Raw genomic sequence first — 25,970 nt, forward strand, 5'->3', positions numbered from 1 at the left:
CTATACGACCCACATTGCAGTGGGTCCTTCTCCCGCTTCAAAATCAGCGAGATCAGCGCCCCGGACATTGTTGGGGGCAGGGTCCCTCCCTCCCTTGCCTCATTGAAAGTCCTTACTAACAACGGGCCTAGCAGGTCCACATATTTCCTATAAAACTAGACCGGGAACCCATCTGGCCCCGGGGCCTTCCCCGCCTGCATGTTCCCTAATCCTTTAACCAGCTCCTCCAACCCAATTGGCACCCCTAAACCAGCCACCTCCTGCTCCTCCACCCTCGGGAACCTCAGTTGATCCAAAAATCGTCGCATCCCCTCTTCCCCCGCTGGGGGCTCAGATCTGTACAGCTCCTCATAGAAGTCCTTAAATACCTCATTTACTCTCACCGCACTCCGCACCGTATTCCCCTGCTACCCTTAACTCCACCTATCTCCCTCGCTGCCACCCTCTTACGGAGCTGGTGTGCCAGCATCCGGCTCGCCTTCTCCCCATACTCGTACGTCGGCCCCTGTGCTTTCCTCCACTGTGCCTCTGCTTTCCCTGTGGTCAACAGGTCAAACTCCGTCTGGAGGCTTCGCCGCTCCCTAAGTAGCCCCTCCTCGGGGGCCTCTGCATATCTCCTGTCCACTCTTAAGATCTCCCCCACCAACCTCTCCCTCTCCCTGCCCTCTCTTTTCTCCCTGTGAGCCCTAATGGTGATTAACTCTCCCCTGGCCACCGCCTTCAACGCCTCCCAGACTACCCCCACCTGCACCTCTCCGTTGTCATTGGTCTCCAAGTATCTCTCAATGCACCCCTGCACCCTTCCTCACACCTCCTCATCCGCCAGTAATCCCACATCAAGACGCCATAGCGGGCGCCGGTCCCTCTCCTCTCCTAACTCCAGCTCCACCCAGTGCGGGGCATGGTCTGAGATGGCTATGGCCGAATATTCCGGTCCTTCCACTTTCGGGATTAGCGCCCTACTCAAAACAAAAAAATCTATCCGGAGTAGGCTCTATGTACATGATGGGAAAAGAATGAGAATTCCCTGGCCAGGGGCCTAGCAAACATCCACGGATCCACTCCCCCCATCTGGTCCATAAACCCCCTAAGCACCTTGGCCGCAGCCGGCCTCTTCCCCGTCTTGGATCTGGAGCGATTTAATGCCGGATCCAGCACCGTGTTGAAATCTCCACCCATTATCTAGCTTCCTGCCTCCAGGTCCGGAATCCGACACAGCATGCGCTTCATAAATCCGGCATCATCCCAGTTCGGGGCATATACGTTCACCAGTACCACCCACACCCCCTGCAGCCTACCGCTCACCATCACGTATCGACCTCCATTATCCACTACAATATTCTTGGCCTCAAACGACACCCGCTTCCCCACCAGTATTGCAACCCCTCTGTTCTTCGCATCCAGTCCCGAATGGAATACCTGTCCTTCCCATCCCTTTCTCAACCTGAACTGGTCTGCCACCTTCAAACGTGTCTCCAGAAGCATGACCACGTCGGCCATCAGTCCTTTTAAGTGCGCGAACACCCAGGCCGTCTTGATCGGCCCGTTCAGACCCCTCACATTCCAAGTTATCAGCCCGATTGGGGAGCTTCTCACCCCCCCCCCCCCCCACCCCCCCCCCCCCCCCACCCCCCCCCCCCCCCCCCCCCCCCCCCCCCCGGCCGACTAGCCATCTCCTTTTCTAGGCCAGTCACGTGCCCGCGCATTGGCCAATGCAGCAGCAACCCTATACCCCCCCCCCCCACCCCCCGCTAGATCCATATCTAGCTCTTTTGCTCCCCCCATAACACTCCCCTAAGTCAGCTGACTCCTGCTGACCTCGGCCTCTCCCGCCTTCCCATCGACCCCCCCCGCAGTGTGGGAATTCCCTTCCCCCTCAGTCAGTGTGCGCTCCTCCGACCCCCACCGCCGTCCTTCCCTAGCGCGGTAAATAGCCCGCGCTTTCCTGAGCTGGCCCCGCCCCCTCTGGCGCAGCACCTATTGCGGCCTTATCTCAATTCCCCATCCCCGGGCCTCCCCTCCCTCCACCACCAGCACCGACACTCTCCCACAGCCTCCCCATCAAATCCCTTCATCCATCCCTATCCAGCACCCAACCAAGCGAACATTCCCTAAACGTAGTTAAAACCATATATACAGCAGACATCTCCCCCACAGCCACAGACCCTCAATTTGAGTCCAACCTTTCAGTCTGTATAAAGCTCCAAGCCTCCTCGGGCGTTTCGAAATAGTGGTGCCGATCTTGGAATGTGACCCACAGTCGCGCTGGCTGCAGCATACCGCACTTCACCCCCTTCGGATGTAGCACCGCCTTGGCCCGGTTAAAGCCAGCTCTCTTCTTGGCCACCTCTGCACTCCAGTCCAGGTAGATTCGGATCTCCGTGTTCTCCCACCTGCTGCTCCGCTCTTTCTTGGCCCATCTCAAGACACACTCTCTGTCCATAAAGCAGTGAAACCTCACCACTACAGCCCTTGGCGGCTCGTTGGCCTTGGGTCTCCTCGCCAGGACCCGGTGAGCCCCATCTAGCTCCAGGGGGCTCGGGAAGGCTCCCGCACCCATCAGCGAATTGGGCATCGTGCTCACATATGCCCCGGTATCGGGCCCCTCCACTCCTTCAGGGAGACCCAGAATCCGAAGATTCTTCCTCCTCGACCTATTCTCCAGGTCCTCAAATCTTTACGCCCACCTCTTGTGCAGCGCCTCGTGTGCCTCCAGTTTCACCGCCAGGCCCAAGATCTCATCCTTGTTCTCCGAGGCTTTATGCTGCACCTCTCGGATCGCCACCCCCTGGGCCCTCTGGGTCTCCACTAGTTTCTCAATTGCCGCCTTCATTGGCGCCAGCATTTCGGTTTTCAGATCCTCAAAGCAGGTTTTCAGATCCTCAAAGGAACCCCTGCTGCTCCTGCGACCACTGCGCCCATGCTGCTTGGTCTCCACCCGCCGCCATCTTGATTTTTCTCCCTCTCACTTTTCGCTGCTCCAAGATCACTTTTTTCACCGCTCCACTCCTGGTCCAATCCATATAATGTCGGCGGGACCTTGCTGTCACCTTCCCACACTGGAATTCGTTGAACAATTGCCGTTGGGGCCCCTCTAGAGAGCCCAAAAGTCTGTTCCCGGCGGGAGCTGCCGAACGTGCGACCTACCTAGGCATAGCCGCAACTGGAAGTCAGGTGAATGGTTACCATAATACTTTCACCACATTCACACCCTGTTAAAAAATTGAAGTCCGGCGGGGGTGAAGGGCTCACAGGTTGTGTCGGTCCAGGCGATCGCCTGAGCTCTGGTTTCGCAGCGGGCACGTGTGTCAAACTCGTCGGTGCGGGCATGGGTGTTGAACACGTCGAAGCGGGCACAGGTGTGGACTCCGGGAGCGTGTTGTCTTCAGGAGCTTCATTCCTGTAGGTCGGCGATGGGGAAAGGGAGTATAGGAGGGGGTGTGGAGGCCATGTAGGGGCGGGGGCTCTGTTCGGTGTAGGTTGGGGGGGTAGGTGATGGTAGGGGATCCTGCGGGTGCCAGGTCCCGGAGGGAGATCGTATCCTGTCGGCCGTCAGGGTGCGCTACGTATGCATACTGGGGGTTGGCGTGAAGGAGCTGGACCCTCTCGACCAGGGGGTCGGACTTATGGTTCCTTACGTGTTTCCGGAGTAGCACGGGCCCCGGTGTCTTCAGCCAGGACGGAAGCGAGACCCCGGAGGTGGATTTCCTAGGGAAAACAAATAGGCGGTCATGAGGGGTCTCGTCCGTGGCTGTGCAAAGAAGTGACCTAATGGAGTGGAGCGCGTCGGGGAGGACCTCTTGCCAGTGGGAACCTGGGAGATTCCTAGACCGTAGGGCCAGGAGGACGGCCTTCCATACCGTCGTGTTCTCCCTCTCCACCTGTCCGTTTCCCTGGGGGTTGTAACTGGTTGTCCTGCTTGAGACGATGCCCTTACCGAGCAGGTACTAACGCAGTTCGGCGCTCATAAACGAGGAGCCCCAGTCACTGTGGATGTAAGTGGGGAAACCGAACATGGTGAAGATACTATGTAGGGCCTTAACGACGGTGGCCACGGTCATGTCGGGGCAAGGGACTGCAAAGGGGAAGCGGGAGAACTCGTCAATGACGTTGAGGAAGTATGTGTTGCGGTTGGTAGAGGGGAGGGGCCCTCTGAAGTCGATACTGAGGCGCTCAAAGGGCCAGGATGCCTTCACCAGGTGGGCATTATCCGGTTGATAGAAGTGCGGCTTACACTCCGCGCAGATTTGGCAGTCCCTGGTCGTGGCCCTCACCTCCTCGGTGGAGTAGGGCAGGTTGCGGGCCTTGATGTAGTGGATAAGACGGGTGACGCCCCGGGTGACAGAGGTCATTGTGGATGGCCCGGAGTCGGTCATCTTGCGCGCTGGCGCATGTGCCGCGGGACAGGGCATCTGGGGGCTCACTGAGCTTCCCAGGACGATACACTATATCGTAATTATAGGTGGAGAGTTCGATCCTCCACCTCAAGATTTTATCGTTCTTGATCTTGCCCCGCTGTGTATTGTCGAACATGAAGGCTACCGACCGTTGGTCGGTGACGAGCGTAAACCTCTTACCAGCGAGGTAGATCAGTAGGCGGGTTTTGTCTGCATAGTTGGGGACCCACTGGGCGTAATAAGAAAAGAACCCGAGGCACCTTTTCAGGGCCTTGGGGCAGTGGGGAAAGGGGAGTTGCAGGAGGGGGCGCATACGGTCGGGGTCTGGCCCTAGAACTCGGTTTTCCACAACGTAACCGAGAATGGGTAGTCTGGTTGTGTGGAAAACGCATTTCTCCTTGTTATAAGTGAGGTAGAGGGCTTGGGCGGTTTGGAGAAAATTCTGGAGATTGGGGTCGTGATCCTGCTCGTCGTGGCCACAGATGGAGACATTGTCCAAGTACGGAAAATGTGGCCCGCAGCCTGTACTGGTCCACCATTCGGTCCATCGTTCTTTGGAAGACCGAGACCCTGTTGGTGACACCGAAGGGGACCCAGAGGAAGTGGAAGAGGAGGCCTTCTGCCTCAAAAGCCGTGTAGTGGCGGTCCTCCGGGTGGATTGGGAGCTGGTGGTATGCGGACTTCAGATCTACCGTGGAGAACACCTGGTAGTGTGCAATCTGATTAACCATGTCCGCTATCCGGGGAAGGGGGTACGCATCAAGGTGCGTATACCAGTTTATAGTTTGGCTGTAATCTACAACCATCTGGTTCTTTTCTCCGGTCCTGACGACCACGACCTGGGCTCTCCAGGGTCAGTTACTGGCCTCGATGATCCCTTCCCGCAAGAGCCGCTCGACCTCAGACTTGATAAAAGTCCTGTCCTGGATACTGTACCGCCTGCTCCTGATGGCGACGGGTTTACAGTCGGCGGTGAGATTCGCGAATAGCGGGGGAGGGTCGACCTTCAGGGTCGCGAGGCTACAAACGGTGAGGGGGGGGTAGGGGCCCGCCAAACTTTAGGGTCAGGCTCCTGAGGTTGCACTGGAAGTCCAGTCCCAACAGAAGAGGAGCGCAGAGATCAGGGAGTACATATAGTTTAAAGTTAGCGTATTCGACGCCTTGTATCGCGAGGTTCGCGACAGTGTACCCCCGGATCTGCACTGAGTGCGATCCGGAAGCGAGGGAGATTGTTTGAGGTGCGGGGCAGATTTGGAGAGAACAGCGCCTTACCGTGTCTGGGTGAACGAAGTTCTCCGTGCTCCCGGAGTCAAACAGGCAGGGCGTTTCATGCCCATTGACCCGGACGGTCATCATGGAGTTCCTGAGGTGCTTTGGGCGTGACTGGTCAAGGGTGACCGCCGAGTTGCGGGTAGCCGGCATGGTCAGAGGAGGTGGGGTTGTCCCAAGATGGCTGCCCCCGTCGGTCGCACGTGTCGGGCGGCGGTGAAGATGGCGGCCCCCATGAGTCGCACATGGCGGGCCGCGTGGGAGACGGCGGCCAAGATGGTGGCCCCGTGAGTCGCACGTGTCGTGTAGAATCGAAGATGGCTGCCCCCACGGACAACACGAGGCGGGTGACGCATCCGAAGGGGGCTGCGGGCATGTGAGTCTGAGAGTCGGGCCTGTGGTTTGGAGGACTTGGACCTGGCCAGGTAAGCTTTGGCAAAGTGTCCTTTCTTGCAGCAGTCGCTACAGTTCGCGTTCTGAGCCGGGCAACACTGCCTGGGGTGCTGGTTCTGGCCGCAAAAGTAGCAGGGCAGCCCCCCGGGATGGGAGGGCAGCCGCGCGGCACAGATCTGGGGTACTCTCTGGTCGGGTGTCCACGAGGAGGTCGCGTGATCGGAGGGGAAAGCAATGAGGCTCTGGAAAGCTACTTCTAGGGAGGTGGCTAGTTTTACCATCTCTTCTAGGTCGAGTGCGCCCTTCTCGAGCAGGTGCTGTCTGACGTAGTTGGACCGGACTCCAGCCACGTAGGCGTCCCGGAAAGCGAGTTCCATGTGTTGGGAGGCCGTGAAGGCCTTGTAGTTGCAGCTTCGCGTGAGACTTTGAGGTCGCGTAGGTACTCCTCCAGCGATTCCCCGGGGCGTTGGCGGCGCGCGGTGAGGGGATGCCGCGCGAACACTTCGTTCACCGGTTCACGTATTGACGCTTCAGCATCGCGAGCTGGTCTGCGTATGTGGTTGCTTCCTCGAGTTGCACGGAGATTCGATGGCTCACCCGGGCGTGGAGGAGGCTCAGCTTCTGTTCATTGGTGACGGAGGGCGAGGAGGAGGCGGCGAGGTAGGCATCAAAACATCGGAGCCAGTGTGAAAAAATCCCTTTGGCTTCCGCGGTCTGTGGGTCGAGTTCCAGTCGGTCAGGTTTGAGGGCTGCTTCCATCGCGATGTTGCAGTTGATTCAATTGATGCGATGATCAATTCACACGAGACAGAGAGTTGAAGTGAACAGTGGCTTTAATCAACTAGAACAGTGCCTGCCTGCGACAGCTCTGCACTGAGAGCCGCCTACAGGGTAGCTGCTCTGTATACCTCCCCTCATGGGGGCGGAGCCCACAAGGGCACCAACATGATACAATCGGTGTAGTACAGTACAATGGTCCATAGGTGGAGCCCACATGGGTAACAGCATAGTACAATGTAGTACAGTGGTGAATGATTACCATAATACGTTCACCACATTGGTGACTACCACAGGGCCGTTATGTCATGGTGAACGGTAAGCTGGAGGGGAGGAAGGTAGTCTTGGTTAACCTGTACGCGCCAAACTGGGACGATGTAGAATTCACAAAGAGGGTTCTGGGAAAGATACCTGACCTGGACTTGCACAAGTTGGTTATGGGGGGGGATTTTAATACAGTCATCGATCCCGGCCTGGACCAGTCGTGTTCGAAAACGGGGAGGGTGCCAGCAATGGCGAGGGAACTGATAGGGTTCATGGAACAGATGGGGGGGTCAACCCATGGAGGTTTAGGCAGCCGACGGGGAAGGACCATAAGACCATAAGACATAGGAGCGGAAGTAAGGCCATTCGGCCCATCGAGTCCACTCCACCATTCAATCATGGCTGATTTCAACTCCATTTACCCGCTCTCTCTCCATAGCCCTTAATTCCTCGAGAAATCAAGAATTTATCAACTTCTGTCTTAAAGACACTCAACGTCCCGGCCTCCACCGCCCTCTGTGGCAATGAATTCCACAGACCCACCACTCTTTGGCTGAAGAAATTTCTCCTCATCTCTGTTCTAAAGTGACTCCCTTTTATTCTAAGGCTGTGCCCCCGGGTCCTAGTCTCCCCTGCTAATGGAAACAACTTCCCTACATCCACCCTATCTAAGCCATTCATTATCTTGTAAGTTTCTATCAGATCTCCCCTCAACCTCCTAAACTCCAATGAATATAATCCCAGGATCCTCAGACGTTTATCGTATGTTAGGCCTACCATTCCTGGGATCATCCGTGTGAATCTCCGCTGGACCCGCTCCAGTGCCAGTATGTCCTTCCTGAGGTGTGGGGCCCAAAATTGCTCACAGTATTCTAAATGGGGCCTAACTAATGCTTTATAAAGCTTCAGAAGTACATCCCTGCTTTTATATTCCAAGCCTCTTGAGATGAATGACAACATTGCATTTGCTTTCTTAATTACGGACTCAACCTGCAAATTTACCTTTAGAGAATCCTGGACTAGGACTCCCAAGTCCCTTTGCACTTCAGCATTATGAATTTTGTCACCGTTTAGAAAATAGTCCACGCCTCTATTCTTTTTTCCAAAGTGCAAGACCTCACACTTGCCCACGTTGAATTTCATCAGCCATTTCTTGGACCACTCTCCTAAAAGGAGTTTTCTTTTTATTTGCATGTTCATAAGGTTTATTCCCGGATTGACTTTTTCATTCTGAGCAGGGATTTGCTGGCGGGGCTGGTGGACATGGGTATTCGGCCATCACTATTTCGGATCATGCCCCTCACTGGGTGGAACTGCAGGTTGGTGAGGAGAGCTTCCAGCGCCCGCAATGGAGGTTGGACGTGGGCTTGTTGGCGGACGAGGCGGTGTGCGAGAGGCTGAGGAAGTACATGCAGAACTACCTGCAGGTTAATGTCACGGGAGAAGTCTCAGCAGCGGTGGTCTTGGAGGCGCTGAAGGCAGTGGTGAGAGGGGAGCTGATTTCGATCCGGGCTTTTAGGGACAGGACATTTAGGGCAGAGACGGACCGACTGGTTAAGGAGATTCTACAGGTAGATAGGAGGTATGCAGCGACCCCGGGGGGTGGAGCTTTTAAGGGAAAGTCGGAGGCTGCAGGCGGAGTTCGGGGTGCTGTCCACAGGTAAGGCAGTGGAGCAGCTTAGGAAGGCGAGGGGTGCGTTCTTCGAACACGGGGAGAAGGCCACAGCAGCTTAGGAAGAGGGAGGCGGCCAGGGAAATAGAGAGGGTGGTTGACGGGGAGGGGAACTTGGTAGGAGATTCAGCAGGGCTAAACAGGGCGTTCAGGGACTTTTACAGCAGTCTCTATTGCTCAGAACCCCCCACGGGGCCTGAGGGGATGAGGCGCCTTCTGGACGGACTGACCTTCCCAAGGGTGGGCAGGGAGCTGGTGGATGGGCTGGGGCCCCGATTAGGGCCGAAAAAATAGTTGAGGGCTTGAAGGCAATGCAGTCGGGTAAAGCCTCGGGGCCGGACGGGTATCCGGTGGAATTCTACAAGTATTTCTCGGGAATTTTAGGGCCGTTGCTGGTCAAGGTTTTTAATGAGGCAAGGGATAGAGGAGTGCTGCCCCCGATGATGTCACAGGCCACTATTTCGTTAATTTTGAAACGGGACAAGAACCCGGAATTAGGCGGGTCATATAGGCCGATCTCACTGCTTAATGTGGACACTGAGATACCCTCAATTACAACTCAGGAGAGGAGTTTGATGATACAAAGGCTTTAATTACCAGAGAACGAGACAGCTGCTGAGAAGTGTGCTCACTGCACGCTGCCTACTGAACGTAACATTATATACAGCTTCCTGGGGGCGGAACTGGAGGCGGAGTCCCCCAGTGTTCCAATCCCGGTCTTAGAGGGGCCTACGCATTAAAGGTACATGTGTATACATATGTCATTCATCACAGACGCCAAGTTGCTGGCCAAAGTTTTGACCTCCAGGATTGAAGATTGTGTGCCGGATGTGATTGTGGAGGATCAAACCGGATTTGTCAAGGGCAGGCAGTGGTGGCCAATATAAGAAGGCTGCTCAATGTGATTATGATGCCCCCGGAGAGTAGGGAGGTTGAGGTAGTTGTGGCAATGGATGCGGTCCTTTTTTAAGAGGGTTAACAAAATCATCCTGGGCTTTGTGTGAGCAGGTAAGTCCCCGCAAGTGAAGAAGGTGATGCTCGAGAGGAATCGGGGGGAGGGGGGGCTTGCCCTGCCAAATTTCAGTAATTACTGCTGGGCGGCTAACGTAGCCATGATAAGGTAGCGGGTGGTGGGGGCGGGGTCGGTTTGGGAGCGGATGGAGGCAGCCTCATGTAGGGGCACCAGCTTGCGGGCGTTGATAACGGCACCTCTGCCGTTCCTGCCGGCGAGGTATTCCACCAGCCCCGTGGTGGTGGCGGCCTTGAGGATCTGGGGTCAGTGGAGGAGGTACGTTGGAGCAGTGGGAGCATCAGTCTGGTCCCCAATATGTGACAACCACTGGTTTGCCCCGGGGAGCTTGAATGGGGGTTTTCGAGTATGGCAAAGGGCGGGAATTGAGAGGATGGGGGACCTGTTCTTAGCGGGGAGCTTCCCTAGCTTGAGGGCGCTGGAGAAGTTTGGGCTGGCAATTGGGAACAAATTTAGATATTTACAGGTGCGGGACTTTCTGCGCAGGCAGGTATCATCCTTCCCACTCCTGCCACTAAGGGGGATCCAGGATAGGGTAGTGTCTCGGGGATGGGTGGGAGAGGGGAGCGTCTCGGATATCTACAAAGAACTTATGGGGACGGAGGAGAGGCAGACCGAGGAGTTGAAGCGTAAGTGGGAGGAGGAGCTTGGTGGTGAGATGGAGGTTGGCTTATGGGTGGACGCGTTGAGCAGAGTCAACGCGACCGCAACATGCGCCAGGTTCAGCTCGATCCAATTCAAGGTGGTCCATCGGGCCCACATGATAGTGGCCCGGATGAGTAGATTCTTTGGGGTGGAGGACAGGAGTGTAAAATGTGCAGGAGGACCAGCGAACCACGTCCACATGTTCTGGGCGTGCCGAAAACTTAGGGGATATTGGCAGGGGTTTGCGGACGTCATGTTCAGAGTATTGAAAACAAGGGTTTGGTGGCAATGAGTCCAGAGGTGGCGATTTTCGGGGTGTCGGAAGACCCGGGAATCCAGGAGGAGAAAGAGGCAGATGTTCTGGACTTTGCTTCCCTGGTAGCCCGGAGGCGGATATTGCTAGCTTGGAGGGACTCAAAGCCCCCGAAGTCGGAGATCGGGTTAACTGACATGGCGACCTTTCTCGGCCTAGAGAAGATCAAGTTCACCTTGAGAGGGTCACTGCTAGGGTTCGCCCGGAGGTGACAACCATTTATCGACTTCTTCGCGGAGAATTAATCATCCGCGGGGGGGGGGGGTAGCGTAGAACTAGGAGTCAAATAGGCGGGTCTTGGGGAGATGGGAGTCGGCGATTGCACTATGTTTGTTGCTCTTTGTACATTGTTTTTTTGTACTGTTGCTGTTTGTAATGCCAAAAATACCTCATTAAAATTGTTTGTTAAAAAAAAAAGGGAGAGGGTAGAGCTGCCGAGGGGTAGTGAGTTCAGGTATCTACAGGTTAGGGACTTTGCACGAAAGATCTGGAAGGGGTTCCCTAGATTGCCGGGATACACCCTGCTTGAGCGACTGCTGCTTCCGGATGTGGGAGGGGAGGGAAGAATTGGGGATATATATAAGTGGCTGGGGGAGCAGGGAGGCGAGCGGGTGGTGAAGATCAAGGAGAAATGGGAAGCGGAGTTGGGAATGGAGATCAATTGGGGAGTATGGAGTGAGGCACTGCGTAGGGTAAACGGAACCTCCTCTTGTGCAAGGATGAGCCTGATACAGTTCAAGGTGGTGCACAGGGTGCATATGACTCAGGCGAGAATGAGTGGGTTCTTTCAGGGGGTAGCAGATGAGTGTGAGAGGTGTGGTCAGGGGCCAGTGAATCACGCGCACATGTTTTGGGATTGTGAAAAATTGGGAAGATTCTGGGCGGGAGTGTTCGCGGTCTTAGCCAGGATAGTGGAGGAGGGAGTGGACCCGGACCCTTTGGTGGCAATATTTCGAGTTTCAGAGAAGCCGGAGCTCATGGAGAGGAGGAAGGCCGATGTCATGGCCTTTGCCTCTCTGATTGCACGGCGACGAATTTTGCTGGAGTGGCGGTCGTCATCGCCACCGGGGGAGCATGGTTGGGTGACCTGTACGACTTCCTGCGGTTAGAGAAGATAAAGTATGAGTTAGGGGGCTCAGCTGGGGGGTTCGAGAAAAGATGGGGGATGTTTGTGACCGTGTTTGAGGAGCTGTTCGTCCCCGGGGGGGCGGGGGGGGGTGATGAAATAAATTTGAAGTGCTGCGGGGTTCAAACGAGTTCCTGGGATTGACTGAATTGCTCCACTGACATGGATTCAATGGGCTAAATGGCCTCCTTCTGTGATGTATATAAAACTCCAGAGGAATGAAGAGCCAGTTGATTTGCACAATCAATCATGGGACACTTGACCACCTTCTCAACTAAGTGTATGGTGGGATTAGCCATAAAATGATTGAGTACAACAGGATTCTTGAAAAAAAGATAATGCTATTAACAACAAAAGTACAAGACCAACTGTACCTTTCTATTTTCATCTGCATTTTTCATAATGGTTATCCATAACCGCTCCATAGTATGGTATCGTTTACTTTCTACTGGCAGTTGTCTGTTGATGTCCTCAGAACTGAAGATAGGTTCCAGATAAAGCCAGGACCTCTGACACAGCAGCCACTCATCCAGGACATCCTGAAACAACATGGAATATAAATATAATGTTATCCTTATCTGTGCAGCTACAAATAGAACTGCTTAATTCATTCAATTGTGCGTTTCTAATTTTGACCCAGGCCCCCATGGAAAGAATCTAATGACTTTCTTAGAAGATATGGAAGACCAAATTTACCTGCATTCTTTTTTTTATTGATCATAATTTATGCAGTTAATGATATATGAACCTATAAGTGTCCATATTTTGCAGAAATCCTTGCAGATGTCTCACCTGGGTCATGCGCAGTTTGTTTTCCCAACTGCTGATCCTCCCTTCATATGCCTTCTTAAAGGGTGAGAAGGACATGCTCTGTGTCATGACAATATGATCATCCAGTAACTGAGAAGCTTCATCTGGACTTTTCAAGATAAATGTTCCTGTTTCTTTGTATGGCATCACATCAAAATTTATATTTTCCCACTCACCCTCCATCTTATCAAGTGCCTATAAATAAGAAGATATACAACATTAGTCCTGTAGATCCTTTTGATTAACTAATTAACTAATTAACTTGATTTGTAATATAACATTTGAAAACTTATTATTTCTAGAAAACATGAATATATGTGTCGGAGACCTTTTGCAAATTATACAATTTCTGCATTTGAGAGTTAGCTTATCTACAGTCCAATCTTTCTTTAATTTTGAATGTGGGTTAGCCTGCACAGAAGAATGGATATTCAGTGATGCAATACCACAATGCCTTTACAACTTCGAAGGTGGTCATCTTGCACGCAATACATGATTCTGTCTCTTCATATAATTATGTAAGTGTCTCCAGTTCTTTTGTAACCAGCTTCTCTACACCAATGGATTTTAGCACGTTAATGTCTAAAGTTGACAATGACAGCTCTGTTATTTAACTGTGACCTGCATCTAGAACTAACGTACTGGAACCATATCCCTTTTGCAGAAAGATCTAAACTGTATTCCCTTCATAAATGAGTGAGGGTTTCACCATGGTGTCTACAAAGTGTTATGTCATCTTGTGGATATCGTATCCAAATTCAGAGATTTACTGCAAACAGGAAGAGTTCCATTCCCTTAGTGTGCAGTTTGATTGAGATCATGTTCAGCTCATCCTGCCCATTATCCTGGCAGCAGTCATGATGCCTTTATTCTGCACCAGTTCACTGTACCATCAGTATTGTGCCACCATTAGAAACCAGATAATAGTTACTGGGCGACAAGGCCAACTGCTGCCCACTTGCCTCATGACACTGCACACACATGGGCAGCATGTGCATAATGACAACCATGTTGTCATACTTAAATGTGTCATGCTTCACGCCATTCTTATGTCATGCCATTCTTATGTTAATACAAGACCAGTGTGATGTGTTGGGTATTCTGGGTCACAAACAGGTCACAAACACTGGAAGTGGTGCAACTCTATTTTATTATAAGGTTAACTATATTAACATACTTGAACTGTGGGTAAATGCAATACCAGCTTTAACTGTTGATCCTTGCCTAGTCCTAACCAGGTGATGCACTCAGCACATGGTGAATGTCTGTGTTGCAGGCTGTGAGCTCTGTGCTCCGAGCTGGCTGCTACTAGAATGAGCGGGAACTCTCCTGTCCCCTGTCTTTATAGTGCGTGTGCTCTCACTGGTGATTGGCTGCGGTGTTGTGTATGCTGATTGGTCCCACTGCATGTCCATCAGTGTGTGTGTCTGCACCATGATATACTGGTGTATATTATGACATCCCCCCTTTTACATAAAGAATATGTGCCTGCGTGACAATAAATATCATGTAGTGAATGTACCTGACTATGTGTGTGCGCGTTATTTACATGACTATGTACATGAGGCTAATCTATTTACACGGGAAGGTGCCTGGTGCCGAAAAATAGGGTGTCACACCAACAACGAAATGAACATTATATACAAACTGCTGGAACGGTGAAACAGGATAACAGAACAGATCAAAGAGTCCAACATCGTAAAACTCATAAGTCAAATCTCTGAGGTGGGCGACGAATTCTGGTTGACCGCCTCAAGGGTGGGTCAGGAGCCACCGGCTGAGAAACGGGCTGGGCCACGGCAAAGTGAGGAGGATGCAGAGTATTCGGAATCTCCACATAGTCCAGGTTGGGGACAACAGGAGGGCGTGGCACCGGTGGAGGATCACGTAGTGAGCATGGGATGAGACGAAGGGCACGCCGATTGCGGCGGCGAATGGAACAATCTGGCAGACGAATCAGGAACAAGCGGGGAGACACCTGCCGAAGAATCACAGCAGTTGCAGACCAGCCACCCTCCGGAAGATGGATGCGGACGTTGTGATCCGGCGCCAGAGCAGGGCGATCAGTCGCCCGAGCGTCATGCGCTGCCTTGTGTTGTGCATGAGACTGTTGCATCTGCTGAAGGACCGGAACGTGGTCGTGGTCTGGGACGTGAATGGACGGCACCGTGGTCCTGAGGGTGCGACCCATGAGCAGCTGGGCTGGCGACAGGCCCGTGGAGAGTGGGGCCGAACGATAGGCCAGCAAGGCGAGGTAGAAGTCGGATCCTGCATCGGCAGCCTTGCAGTGGAGCCGTTTGACGATGTGGACGCCCTTTTCCGCTTTGCCATTGGATTGGGGGTGCAGGGGACTGGATGTCACATGCACAAAGTTGTACCTGCTGGCAAAGTTGGACCATTCCTGGCTCGCGAAGCAGGGGCCATTGTCCGACATCACAGTGAGTGGGATGCCGTGATGAGCAAAGGTCTCCTTGCAGGCATGGATGACCGCCGATGATGTGATGTCGTGCAGGCGTACGACCTCCGGGTAGTTCGAAAAATAGTCTACAATCAGAACATAGTCCCTGCCGAGCGCATGGAACAGGTCAACGCCTACCTTAGACCAAGGGGACGTGACCAACTCATGGGGCTGTAGGTTCTCACGTGATTGGGCCGGCTGGAACCGCTGACAGGTGGGGCAGTTGAGCACTGTGTTGGCGATGTCCTCATTGATGCCGGGCCAGTACACAGCCTCTCAGGCCCTCCGTCGGCACTTCTCCATGCCAAGATGGCCCTCGTGTAGCTGTTCCAAAACGAGCTGGCGCATGCTGTGCGGGATCACGATGCGGTCCAGCTTCAGGAGGACACCATTGACTACTGCCAGATCGTCTCTGATATTGCAGAACTGCGGGCATTGGCCCTTGAGCCACCCGTCCGTCATGTGGCGCATGACACGCTGTAGTAGGGGGTCAGCCGCAGTCTCGCGGCGAATGTGGATAAGGCGTTCATCCGTGGCCGGCAGATTGGAGGCCGTGAAGGCCACATGGGCGTCAACCTGGCAGACAAACCCCTCTGGGTCACACGGGGTGTTGACTGCCCTGGACAGAGCGTCGGCTATGATCAGATCCTTGCCCGGGGTGTGTAGGAACTGGAAATCGAACCGCCGGAGTTTAAGCAGAATGCGCTGGAGGCGAGGGGTCATATCATTCAGGTCTTTTTGTATAATGTTGACCAGCGGGCGATGGTCGATCTCGTCAGTGAATTGGGGGAGGCCGTACACGTAATCATGAAATTTGTCGACCCCAGTCAACAGGCCCAGGAACTCCTTTTCGATCTGCGCGTAGCGCTGTTCCGTGGGGGTCATGGCACGTGACGCATATGCAACGGGGGCCTATGATGAGGCCTCATCGCGTTGTAGGAGCACCGCCCCAATGCCGGATTGGCTGGCATCCGTTGAAATTTTTGTTTCCTTCATGGGATCAAAAAATGCCAATACCGGGGCAGTGGTCTTAAGCTCCTCCCATTCACACTCGTGGGCGGGAAGCCATTGGAAGTCTGCCGTCTTCCTGACCAGGTTCCGGAGAGCTGCGGTATGGGAGGCGAGGTTGGGGATGAACTTCCCCAGGAAGTTGACCATGCCCAAAAATCGGAGGCCTGCCTTCTTATCCGCTGGCTTCTGCATGGCCGTGATGGCTGCCACCTTGTCCACATCCGGCCGCACACCCAACCAGGAGATGTGGTCCCCTAGGAACCTGAGTTCCGTCTGGCCGAAGGAACATTTGGCTCTGTTGAGGTGAAGGCCTTGGTCCCGTATTCATTTGAAAACGCGCTGGAGGCGATGATGTCGTCAACATAGACGCGCACGCCCTCAATGCCCTCCATCATTTGCTCCATGATCCGGTGGAATACTTCTGATGCCGATATAATCCCAAACGGCATCCTGTTGTAGCAGTATCTGCCAAACGGGGTATTAAAGGTACACAGCTTTCTGCTGGACCTGTCCAGTTGAATTTGCCAGAATCCTTTCGAGGCGTCTAGTTTGGTGAAGATGTTGGCCCGAGCCATCTCGCTCATGATCTCCTCGCGCTTGGGGATAGGGTAATGCTCCCTCATTATGTTGCGATTCAGATCCTTTGGATCAATGCAGATCCGGAGCTCGCCGGAGGGCTTCTTCACGCACACCATGGAACTGACCCAGTCGGTTGGTTCCGTCACTCTGGAGAGCACTCCTTGGCCCTGGAGGTCCTGCAGCTGCTGCTTGAGGCGGTCCTTGAGGGGTGCTGGGACACTGCGAGGTGCATGAACCACAGGCGTGGTGTTTTGTTTGAGCAGGATTTTGTAAGTGTATGAAAGCGTGCCCATGCCTTCGAAAATGTCGCGGTGCTGGTCGATGATGGCATTGAGTTGCGCCCTGAAGTCCGCGTCGTGGAAGGCAGATGTGTCCTCTGGAGAGAGAGAGTGTACTCGTTGAACGACATTTAGGAGTTTGCACGCCTATGCGCCTAGCAGAGAGTCCTTCAAGGAGCCCACGATCTCGAAGGGAAGGATGGCTTTCCGCAAGTTGTGCGTCACTTCGAGTTGGCATGAACCGGTAGCAGGAATGACGTTGCCATTGTAGTCCACTCGTTGTCAGGTCGACGGAAGAATGGTTCGTTTAACCCCAAGGGTCTGAAAGGCTGACCACGCTAGAAGATTAACGGAAGCACCAGTGTCCAGGCGGAATCGTATCTGGGATCGGTTGACCATCGGGGTGGCACACCACTCGTCGTCTGGATCAATGCTGTGCACCGACAGCGGCTGGTGGTTTTGATTCGTGGACAGCCTGTTCTTTGTTATAACAGCGACTCGAAAAGGCTCCCTCGCGTCCTCGGTGTCACTGGTCTGCGGGAAGTCGGAATCGGACTCGGCTTGGGTGTAGGTAACTGCTTGTTGCAGGGTTCTTCGGAGGTTTATTTCATTTCCTGGTTCAATTTGAGGCATTGTGCTGTCATTCCAGGTGAAGGAAGGTTGTTTTACAGCTTTAAAAGATTTTTTCTTTGATTTGGGACGTTTCCCCTTTAAATGGGCGTGGTCCGGGGCCTCTGACGTCATGACGCGCGTGACGTAGCACGTAGGAGGCGTTTGCACATGCGCAGATCGCGGTTCCTTTACTGATGGCCGTTTTCGTGATTGCGCATGCGCGACGTCGCGCAACTGCGCAAGTGCAGTTCCTTTACAAAGATGGCCGCAGACCAAAATCGTTCTCTGCTCCGGGATTTCGGCCTTGAGGTGAGTACTGGCACTTCTCTTACCTTTCCTTGCTGGTTGGACTGTGTTTTCCTCACAGTATTTGCCGAATTTGTCCAGGACTGCCTGGAAGTCGCTCCTGTTTTGCCCCTTGGGGAACTTGCATTTTTTAAAGATTTCTTCTGCTCTGGCACCTGTGATGGTGAGGAGAAGCTCTGTTTTTTCAGGATCGGCCAGGTCTTCTAGTTCGGCTACCAGCAGGAAGATTTCAAACTTTTACCGGAATGCCCGCCAGTTTTCGCAGAGATCGCCGTGGCACTGGAGCTGCTGCGGAACCCGGATATTGAACATCTTGCCTGGGTATCGTTGCTGGTTGTCATTGTATGCTGAGGTGCCGGTGATGCGGAGCGGCGGCGGCGGGTTGATGTTCTCCATACTTCAGGATGCCGGAATGCTGATTAGTTGCAGGTGGGTCTCAGAAGTGCTAGTATGCAACCACTCCTTGTACCATGATGTGTTGGGTGTTCTGGATCACAAACAGGTCACCAACACTGGAAGTGGTGCAACTCTATTTTATTATAAGGTTAACTATATTAACATACTTGAACTGTGGGTAAATGCAATACCAGCTTTAATTGTTGACCCTTGCCTAGTCCTAACCAGGTGATGCACTCAGCACATGGTGAATGTCTGTGTTGCAGGCTGTGAGCTCTGTGCTCCGAGCTGGCTGCTACTCGAATGCGCGGGAACTCTCCTGTCCCCTGTCTTTATAGTGCGTGTGCTCTCACTGGTGATTGGCTGCGGTGTTGTGTATGCTGATTGGTCCCACTGCATGTCCATCAGTGTGTGTGGGTGTGTCTGCACCATGATAAACTGGTGTATATTATGACACAGGGGTGTACTTCTGTGGCTATAAGGCTCTGGTCAGACCCCATTTGGAGTATTGTGAGCAGTTTTGGGCCCCGTATCCAAGGAAAAATGTGCTGGCCTTGGAAAGTGTCCAGAGGAGGTTCACAAGAATGATCCCTAGAATGAAGAGCTTGTCGTATGTGGAACGGTTGAGGACGCTGGATCTCTACTCATTGGGAGTTTAAAAGGATGAGGGGGAACCTTATTGAAACTTACAAGATACTGCGGGGCCTGGTTAGAGTGGAGGTGGAGAGGATGTTTCCACTTGTAGGAAAAACTATAAGCAGAGGACACAATCTCAGACTAAAGGGACGATCCTTTCAAACAGAGATGAGGAGGAATTCCTTCAGCCGGAGGGTGGTGAATCTGTGGAACTCTTTGCCGCAGAAGGCAATGGAGGCCAAACCACTGAGTGTCTTTGAGATGGTGATAGATGGGTTCTTGATGAATGAGGCGATCAGGGGTTATGAGGAGAAGGCAGGAGAATGGGAATGAGAAAAATATCAGCCATGATTGAATGGCGGAGCAGACGCGATGGCCAAGTAGCCTAATTCTGCTTCTATGTCTTATAGTCTTATAGTTATAGGCACATTGGAGGGGAGGCCGGTGTTGTGGGAGGCGTTGAAACTGGTGCGATTATCTTACATAAGGCACAAATTGACAGGGAGACTAGGGAGGAACGGCAGCGGTTGTTGGATGGGATTTTAGAAGTGGCCGGAAGTATGTGGAGGATCCCACGCCTGAATTGTTGGTTAGCATGAAGAAGCTGCAGACAAAGTTTGATCTTTGTCCATGGGAAAAGCGGTACGCCAGATGAGGCGGACAAAACGGCAGTTTATGAGTATGGGGAGAAGGCCAGTCATTTGTTGGCGTCACAGCTCAGACAGCAGGTGGCCTCCCGGGAGATTATTCAGGTTCGGGGTGGAGTGGGGGAGTTGGTGTCGGCGCCGGAGCAGGTGAATAGGGTACTTCCGGACTTCTATAAGAAATTGTATATGTCAGAGCCCCAAGGAGATGAGTCAGATATGTGGCAGTTTTTCGAGGGATTGGAGTGTCCCACGCTGGGGGAGGACGGCAGGACTTGATTGGAGCAGCCAATAGGTATTGAGGGGGTGTGGACGGCAATTGGGAAAATGCAAACGGGGAAGATGCGGGGCCGATACATTCGCAGTGGAATTTTATAAGAGGTTTGTAGAGACCGTTGCTGGTGGATAAGTTCGAGGATGCGGTGGCAAGAGGGATGTTTCCAGAGATGATGGGACAGGTGTCTATTTTGCTTTTGTTGAAGAAAGCTAAGGACCCAGTGGAGTGCGGATCATATCAGCTGATATTCCCATTAAATGTGAACACGAATGTACTTGCCAAAGCTGGAGGAGAGCGTCCTGCAGATTGTTGGTGAGGACCACACAGGGTTTGTAAAGGGGAGGTGGTTAGCATTGAATGTGTGGCGCCTGTTAAATGTGGTTCTCTCCCCGGCAGAAGGAGAGGAGCAGGAGGTCATAGTGGCATTGGATGCAGAAAGGCGTTTAACAGGGATCGAGTGAAGCTATTTGTTTGATCTGATTTTGATTTATTATTGTCACATGTATTAGCATACAGTGAAAAGTATTGTTTCTTGCATGCTGTGCAGACAACGCATACCGTACATAGGGAAAGAAGGAGAAACTATAGAATGTAAAGTTACAGTCATACCTAGGGTGTAGAGAAAAGATACGTGGTAGGTTCATTCAAAAGTCTGATTTCAGCAGGGAAGAAGCTGTACCTGAGAAGGTGGGTATGTGACCTCAAAATTTTGTATCTTTTTTCTGACGGAAGAAGGTGGAAGAGAGTATGGGCAGGGTGCGTGGGGTCCTTAATTATGCTGGTTGCCTTTCCAAGGCAGCGGGAATTGTAGACCGAGTCAATAGACGGGAAGCTGGTATTTCTTTACAGTTTACAGTGCAGAAGGAGGCCATTCAGTCCATCGGGTCTGCCCCGGCCCTTGGAAAGAGCACCCTCCCCAAGCCCACACCTCCACCCCATTCCCCTAACCCAGTAACCACATCCCACCTTTTGGACACTATGGCCAATTTAGCATGGCCAATCCACCTAACCTGCACATCTTTGGACTGTGGGAGGAAACCGGAGCACCGGAGGAAGCCCACACAGACACGGGGAGAACGTGCAGACTCAGCACAGACAGTGACCCAAGCCGGGAATCGAACCTGGAGCTGTGAAGCAACTGTTCTAACCACTATGCAACCGTACCATAAAATAAGAACCCTGACAGGGTTTACGTGATAGATTGAGCTACATTCACCACCTTTTGTAGTTTCCTGCGGTCTTGGGCAGAACAGGAACCATACCAAGCTGTGATACAACCAGACAGAATGCTTTCTATGGTGCAGGTGTAAAAGTTGGTGAGAGTCGTAGCTGACATGCTAAATTTCCTTAGTCTGCTGAGAAAGTAGAGTCGTTGGTGGGCTTTCTTAACTGTAGTGTCGGCATGGGGGGACCAGGACAGGTTGTTGGTGATCTGGACACCTAAAAACTTGAAGCTCTCGACCCTTTCTACTTCGTTCCCATTGATGTAGACAGGGGCATGTTCTCCTCTACGCTTCCTGATGTCGATGACAATCTCCTTCGTTTTGTTGACATTGAGGGAGAGGTTATTGTCGTCGCACCAGTTCACCAGATTCTCTATCTCATTCCTGTACTCTGTCGCATCATTGTTTGAAATCCGATGCTGGATGTGTTCGCGATAGAACCCTTGCCCATTGTGTAGAGGGGCTCAGATAATTGGAGGGGTTCAGTGAGGGAGGGGGAGATGAGGGGTGTCCCTGTACGCTGATTGCCTTCTTTTATGCATATCGGACCCGGTTCCTACAGTGGAGGATATAATGGGGCTTCTGATGTGGTTTGGGGCTTTATCGGGTTACAAACTAAATTTGGAGAAGAGTGAGTCCCACCAGGAAAGTGGACTAACTTTGGGAGGTTGACCTTTCGGATGGCGTCCACCCGTTGCAAGTAACTGCGGGTGCAGGTGGCTCGGGATTGTGCCCGGCTCCATAAATTAAACTTCATGAGCCTAGTGAGTAGGGTCAAGGCAGACTTGCAAAGGTGGGACAACCTCCCCCTGTCGCTTGCGGGGCAAGTGCAATCGGTGAAATTGAATACTGTGCCGCGGGTTCTATTTTAATTCCAATGTCTCCCAGTCATTCTGCCAAAGGCTTTGTTCGTAGGAGTGGAGAGGCTGATTTTGTCACTTATTTGGGCTGGAAAGGTCGCCAGGATTCTTAAAATGGTGCTTCAGAGGGCGAGAGTTTGGGGAGGCTTGGCCTTAGTGAATCTTATGTCTTATTATTGGGTGGCAAATACAGAGAAGGTGCGGGTTGGGATAGGGAGCCAGAAGCAGTGTGGGTGAGAATGGGGGCAGACTTGTGTAGTGGGTCAGGGTGCCCGTTCATGTCAGGGAAGTACTCGAGTAGCCTGGTGGTGGTGGCGACTCTGAAGATATGGAGGCAATTTTGGCAGCATTTTAAATTAGGGGCGGCGTCAAAATTGATGTCAGTCCACGAATCACTTGTTTGAACCGGCTAGATTGGATGCGAGATTTTGGGGCTGAGAGTTAAGCGATAAGTTTGGGATCCCGCAGACCAAGGCTTTTAGGTATATACAGGTGAGGGGTTTTGTCAGGAAGATTTTCCCAACGTTTCCGGTGATGCCTCCCCCCTCTTTGTTGGAGGGTGTGCTGTCAGTGATGGGGTTGGAGGGACAGTCACCTCGGCTATTTATGGGAGGATTATGGAAGAGGGTGCGGTGTCTTTGGAGGGGGTGAAGGCCAAGTGGGAGGAGAAATTGGGGGGTAGCTGGAGGAGGGTTGTGGTGCGAGGTGTTGCGGAGGGTGAATGTGTTGACATCTTGTGCGAGACTGGGGCTGATATAGATGAAGGTGGTGCACAGGACGCACCTGATGAAGTTGAGGATGAGTCAGTTGTTTGAGGGTGTGGAGGGTGTTTGTGAATTGTGTGGGAGGGGGCTGGCCAACCACGTACATATGTTTTGGTCATACCTGAAGTTGAGGAAATTCTGGGGCTCCTTCAGCACCTTGTTGGCGATCTTGCAAATGGACTTAAGAGCTCAGTCTCCTGGGGGATATATTCGTAGTGTCAGACCTGCTGGAGCTGCAGTCAGGGCTGGGGGCTCGCCGGTGGCTAGGAGGCGGGTCCTGTTGGGGTAGAGGTCAGCTTCTCCACCTTTTGCCTCGGTGTGGTTGGGGGACTTGATGGAGTTTCTGTGTTTGGAGAAAGTTAAGTTCATCTTGAGAGGGAATGTGGAAGGGTTTCATAAGAAATGGTGCCCGTTTATTTCTCACTTTAACAAACTGGCTGCTTTGGCGGGGGGGGGGGGGGGGGAGGGGGGGGAGTGGGGGAGGAGAGAAGCAGTTGCTTTTTGTATTTTTGGCAGGGTGGTTGCCTTAGGTTTATGTATAAAGTGTTGAAAATGTAATTAAAATATTTTTTAAAAATAGAATCCAATATGTTACAATTAGCTACAAATTCACTACAACATTCGGCCATGAACCTGCAATGAACTGTGCATACCAACAATCCTTTTCTCTCGCGCCGTCACTTGATTTGTTCCTTGTGAATGATATATACCTTTTTTGTTGGCCCTTTCATCATGAATGATACTACGGAGCAAGGGTCTGCAATTCCCTCCCCTACAGCATGTTTCTCAGCGACTGGAGGTGGCCCGTTGATGGCCGGCAACAAAATCTTCTGGTCACGCTGCTGTCATTGGGATTTCCCATTGAATCCACCCCCCCCCCCCTCCCCTTGCTGAGAAACCCCGGGTGGGGGTTCACTGTCATCAGGACCTGGAGATTCCACTGGGGTGAAAATCCTCCCCGCATCTCTTCAAGTTAAATAACAATTTGCCATTGTGTGGCCCATGCCCCTAGTGCATCAAAATCTTTCTACATTTGATAATACTCCTGTCCTGCCCTAATCCTTGCACAGATTTTGGTCTGATCTGCAAATTTACTGATCATGTTCATACCATCACCATCTGGGTCATTAATGAAGGCTGTAAATAGTAGCTTGTTTCGGATTAATCCCTGGAGGACATCACTTATAATGAGTTTCCATCCTGAACAACAACATTCATTAACTGCAACATTTTGTCTGCAGTATTGGAATGAAAATTCTAATTCAGCATATCAGATCCTACTGATATTACAAGATTTTATTTTGTGAACTAACTAATATAAATTACCAAAATGGTTTCTGAAATACCTACCTGTTCTATGGCATACTCCTTTCCGGCTACTTCTGCCACCTTGGCAATGGTCTCTACATGGTCTTGAAGGTTCATGTCCAAACACCGTGCAAATGTTAGGTTCGCCTTAGGTTTGACTGGTATTTGGATCTGTTCTGATATCATATCCCAGTGTCTGTTTCGCATGCCAGGATTCCGCAGTGCTTGAATTAGTGGGATATGTGGCCTAAATTCCTCAACCATTGTTCGGATTTTTAGTGCAACATCTGCAAGACCTGTATAAGCAGTAAATGAATGTTAGTCTGAAAGGGTTCCAATGATGGTTTCTGAATATTGGGGGTGAACCCATAATGCAAAAGAGTCAAAAAATCTATTCACTGCCTTGGTTTACATTATCACTTATTAAAAGTTAACATCCTTCCCCTGAACGGCAAGCTAACTGAGATCCAATGTGAAGGTATCATCAAAATGATTGCTCACAATACCCAATATTCTCATTTTTAAAATGTATTTCAAATGTATACTCAGTAATTTGAGTGTACATTCAGTAATTTGGGGATACATTACACTGAACAGCATAGAAAATACAATACAAACCATTTGACCCAACTACTCAGTGCTCAAGTGTCGCACCTTTGTTATGCCTAGAGAGCTATTAACAGACTCTCATCACACCTGGCCTCTTCAGACCAATTTCAAAGGGGACTACAGGGATGTCATTTAGATTTGAGAAGTCAACCTTGCTATTGGAGTCAGTGCATCTGCTGAGATGATGGTTTTCCAAATGCCAAACCCTCAGCATAGATTGCACCTTTCAACAACTAATGACTGAGACATTGGGAGCGATTCTCCGGCCTTGTTGCGCTCTCGCTCAAGCATAATTAGGCTGGTGAATAGCGGGAGAGTTCCGTGCTGGGTGCCAAACATTTTGCAATGCAACCAGCCCACTCCTGTAGGCGAAACCGCGAGAAGCCAATTATCACCACTTAAGCCCCATTTCCATACAATTAACGAGAAGGATCCTATATCCAACGGCTTCCCATCATTCATTGGCATCCCCAGCAAGTGCTCACGCTAGCGCCGATTAGTACTCCTTTTGAAAAACATGAACAAGCCAGAAAGGCTTCTGTGGGAGCCGAGGAGGTGAGCAGCCATCTTTGCTCGCAGGCAAAGAGACCGTGGGTACTGGGTTTGCCACCCCAGTGCTTGGCGGGGTGTGGGGGACCCTCGGCTGGGAGTGGGGCACCCTCCTCGGGGGTGAGCCGGCATGGGGGTTGTGGTGTTGGGCGTTCTGACACACAGATGAGCCAACACGGTTGTATATGGTACAACGCTATTTTATTTAAACTTTCTATGTACAGTTTTGTCTTGATACTCTGCACGTGGGGATTCCCTGTTTGTGATCTTGTAACAGGTCTTGTCCGTGTCTTTGTCCCCAGACCTACTGTCCACTAGGTGTCGTGCTCGTGCTTTTATGTGGTTGGTGTCCTTGTGTGTGATTGGTTGTGGTGTTGTGTGCTCTGATTTGTCTGTTGGTGTGTCCATCATGATGTGTGTGTTTGAATATCATGACAGGGGTGTGGGGGGTGGGGGGGGGGGGGGGGGGGGAGGTGCTGTGGAGGGCAACCGATGGGCAACTGCTCCCGGCACCTCCATGCCAACCCTGGATCGTTTTTACCCATTCCTGCCCCACCGATCACCCATACCCGCCACCAATTGCTGAGGCCACTGGTTGCACGGCTGAAGGCTATTGCTGATAGAGAATTGGCAATTGTGGCTAAGTGAGCACTTCACACATGCTAAGTGGATTCCCGTGGGTGGGCGGGCCATGTAGCATGTGGGAGTCATTGCCTAGCATCCCAAATGCACCTTGACGCCTGGACACATTGCTTGAACACTGC

General features: G+C 52.1%; 1 protein-coding gene across 1 annotated transcript in view; it reads right to left on the bottom strand.

Annotated features, from left to right (window-relative positions):
- dnah1 (dynein, axonemal, heavy chain 1) overlaps nucleotides 1-25,970 on the bottom strand; it is a 1,119,271-nt gene that overhangs the window by 721,540 nt on the left and 371,761 nt on the right. Inside the window, exons 20-22 of the mRNA XM_072472076.1 lie at nucleotides 24,091-24,344; nucleotides 12,679-12,891; nucleotides 12,261-12,425 (exon numbers count right to left, since the gene is read on the bottom strand). Of these exons, the coding sequence (XP_072328177.1) occupies nucleotides 12,261-12,425; nucleotides 12,679-12,891; nucleotides 24,091-24,344 (632 nt within the window). The remainder of the gene's footprint in view (nucleotides 1-12,260; nucleotides 12,426-12,678; nucleotides 12,892-24,090; nucleotides 24,345-25,970) is intronic.

This window comes from Scyliorhinus torazame, chromosome 13, assembly GCF_047496885.1.
Source record: "Scyliorhinus torazame isolate Kashiwa2021f chromosome 13, sScyTor2.1, whole genome shotgun sequence".
Taxonomy (NCBI): Eukaryota; Metazoa; Chordata; class Chondrichthyes; order Carcharhiniformes; family Scyliorhinidae; genus Scyliorhinus; species Scyliorhinus torazame.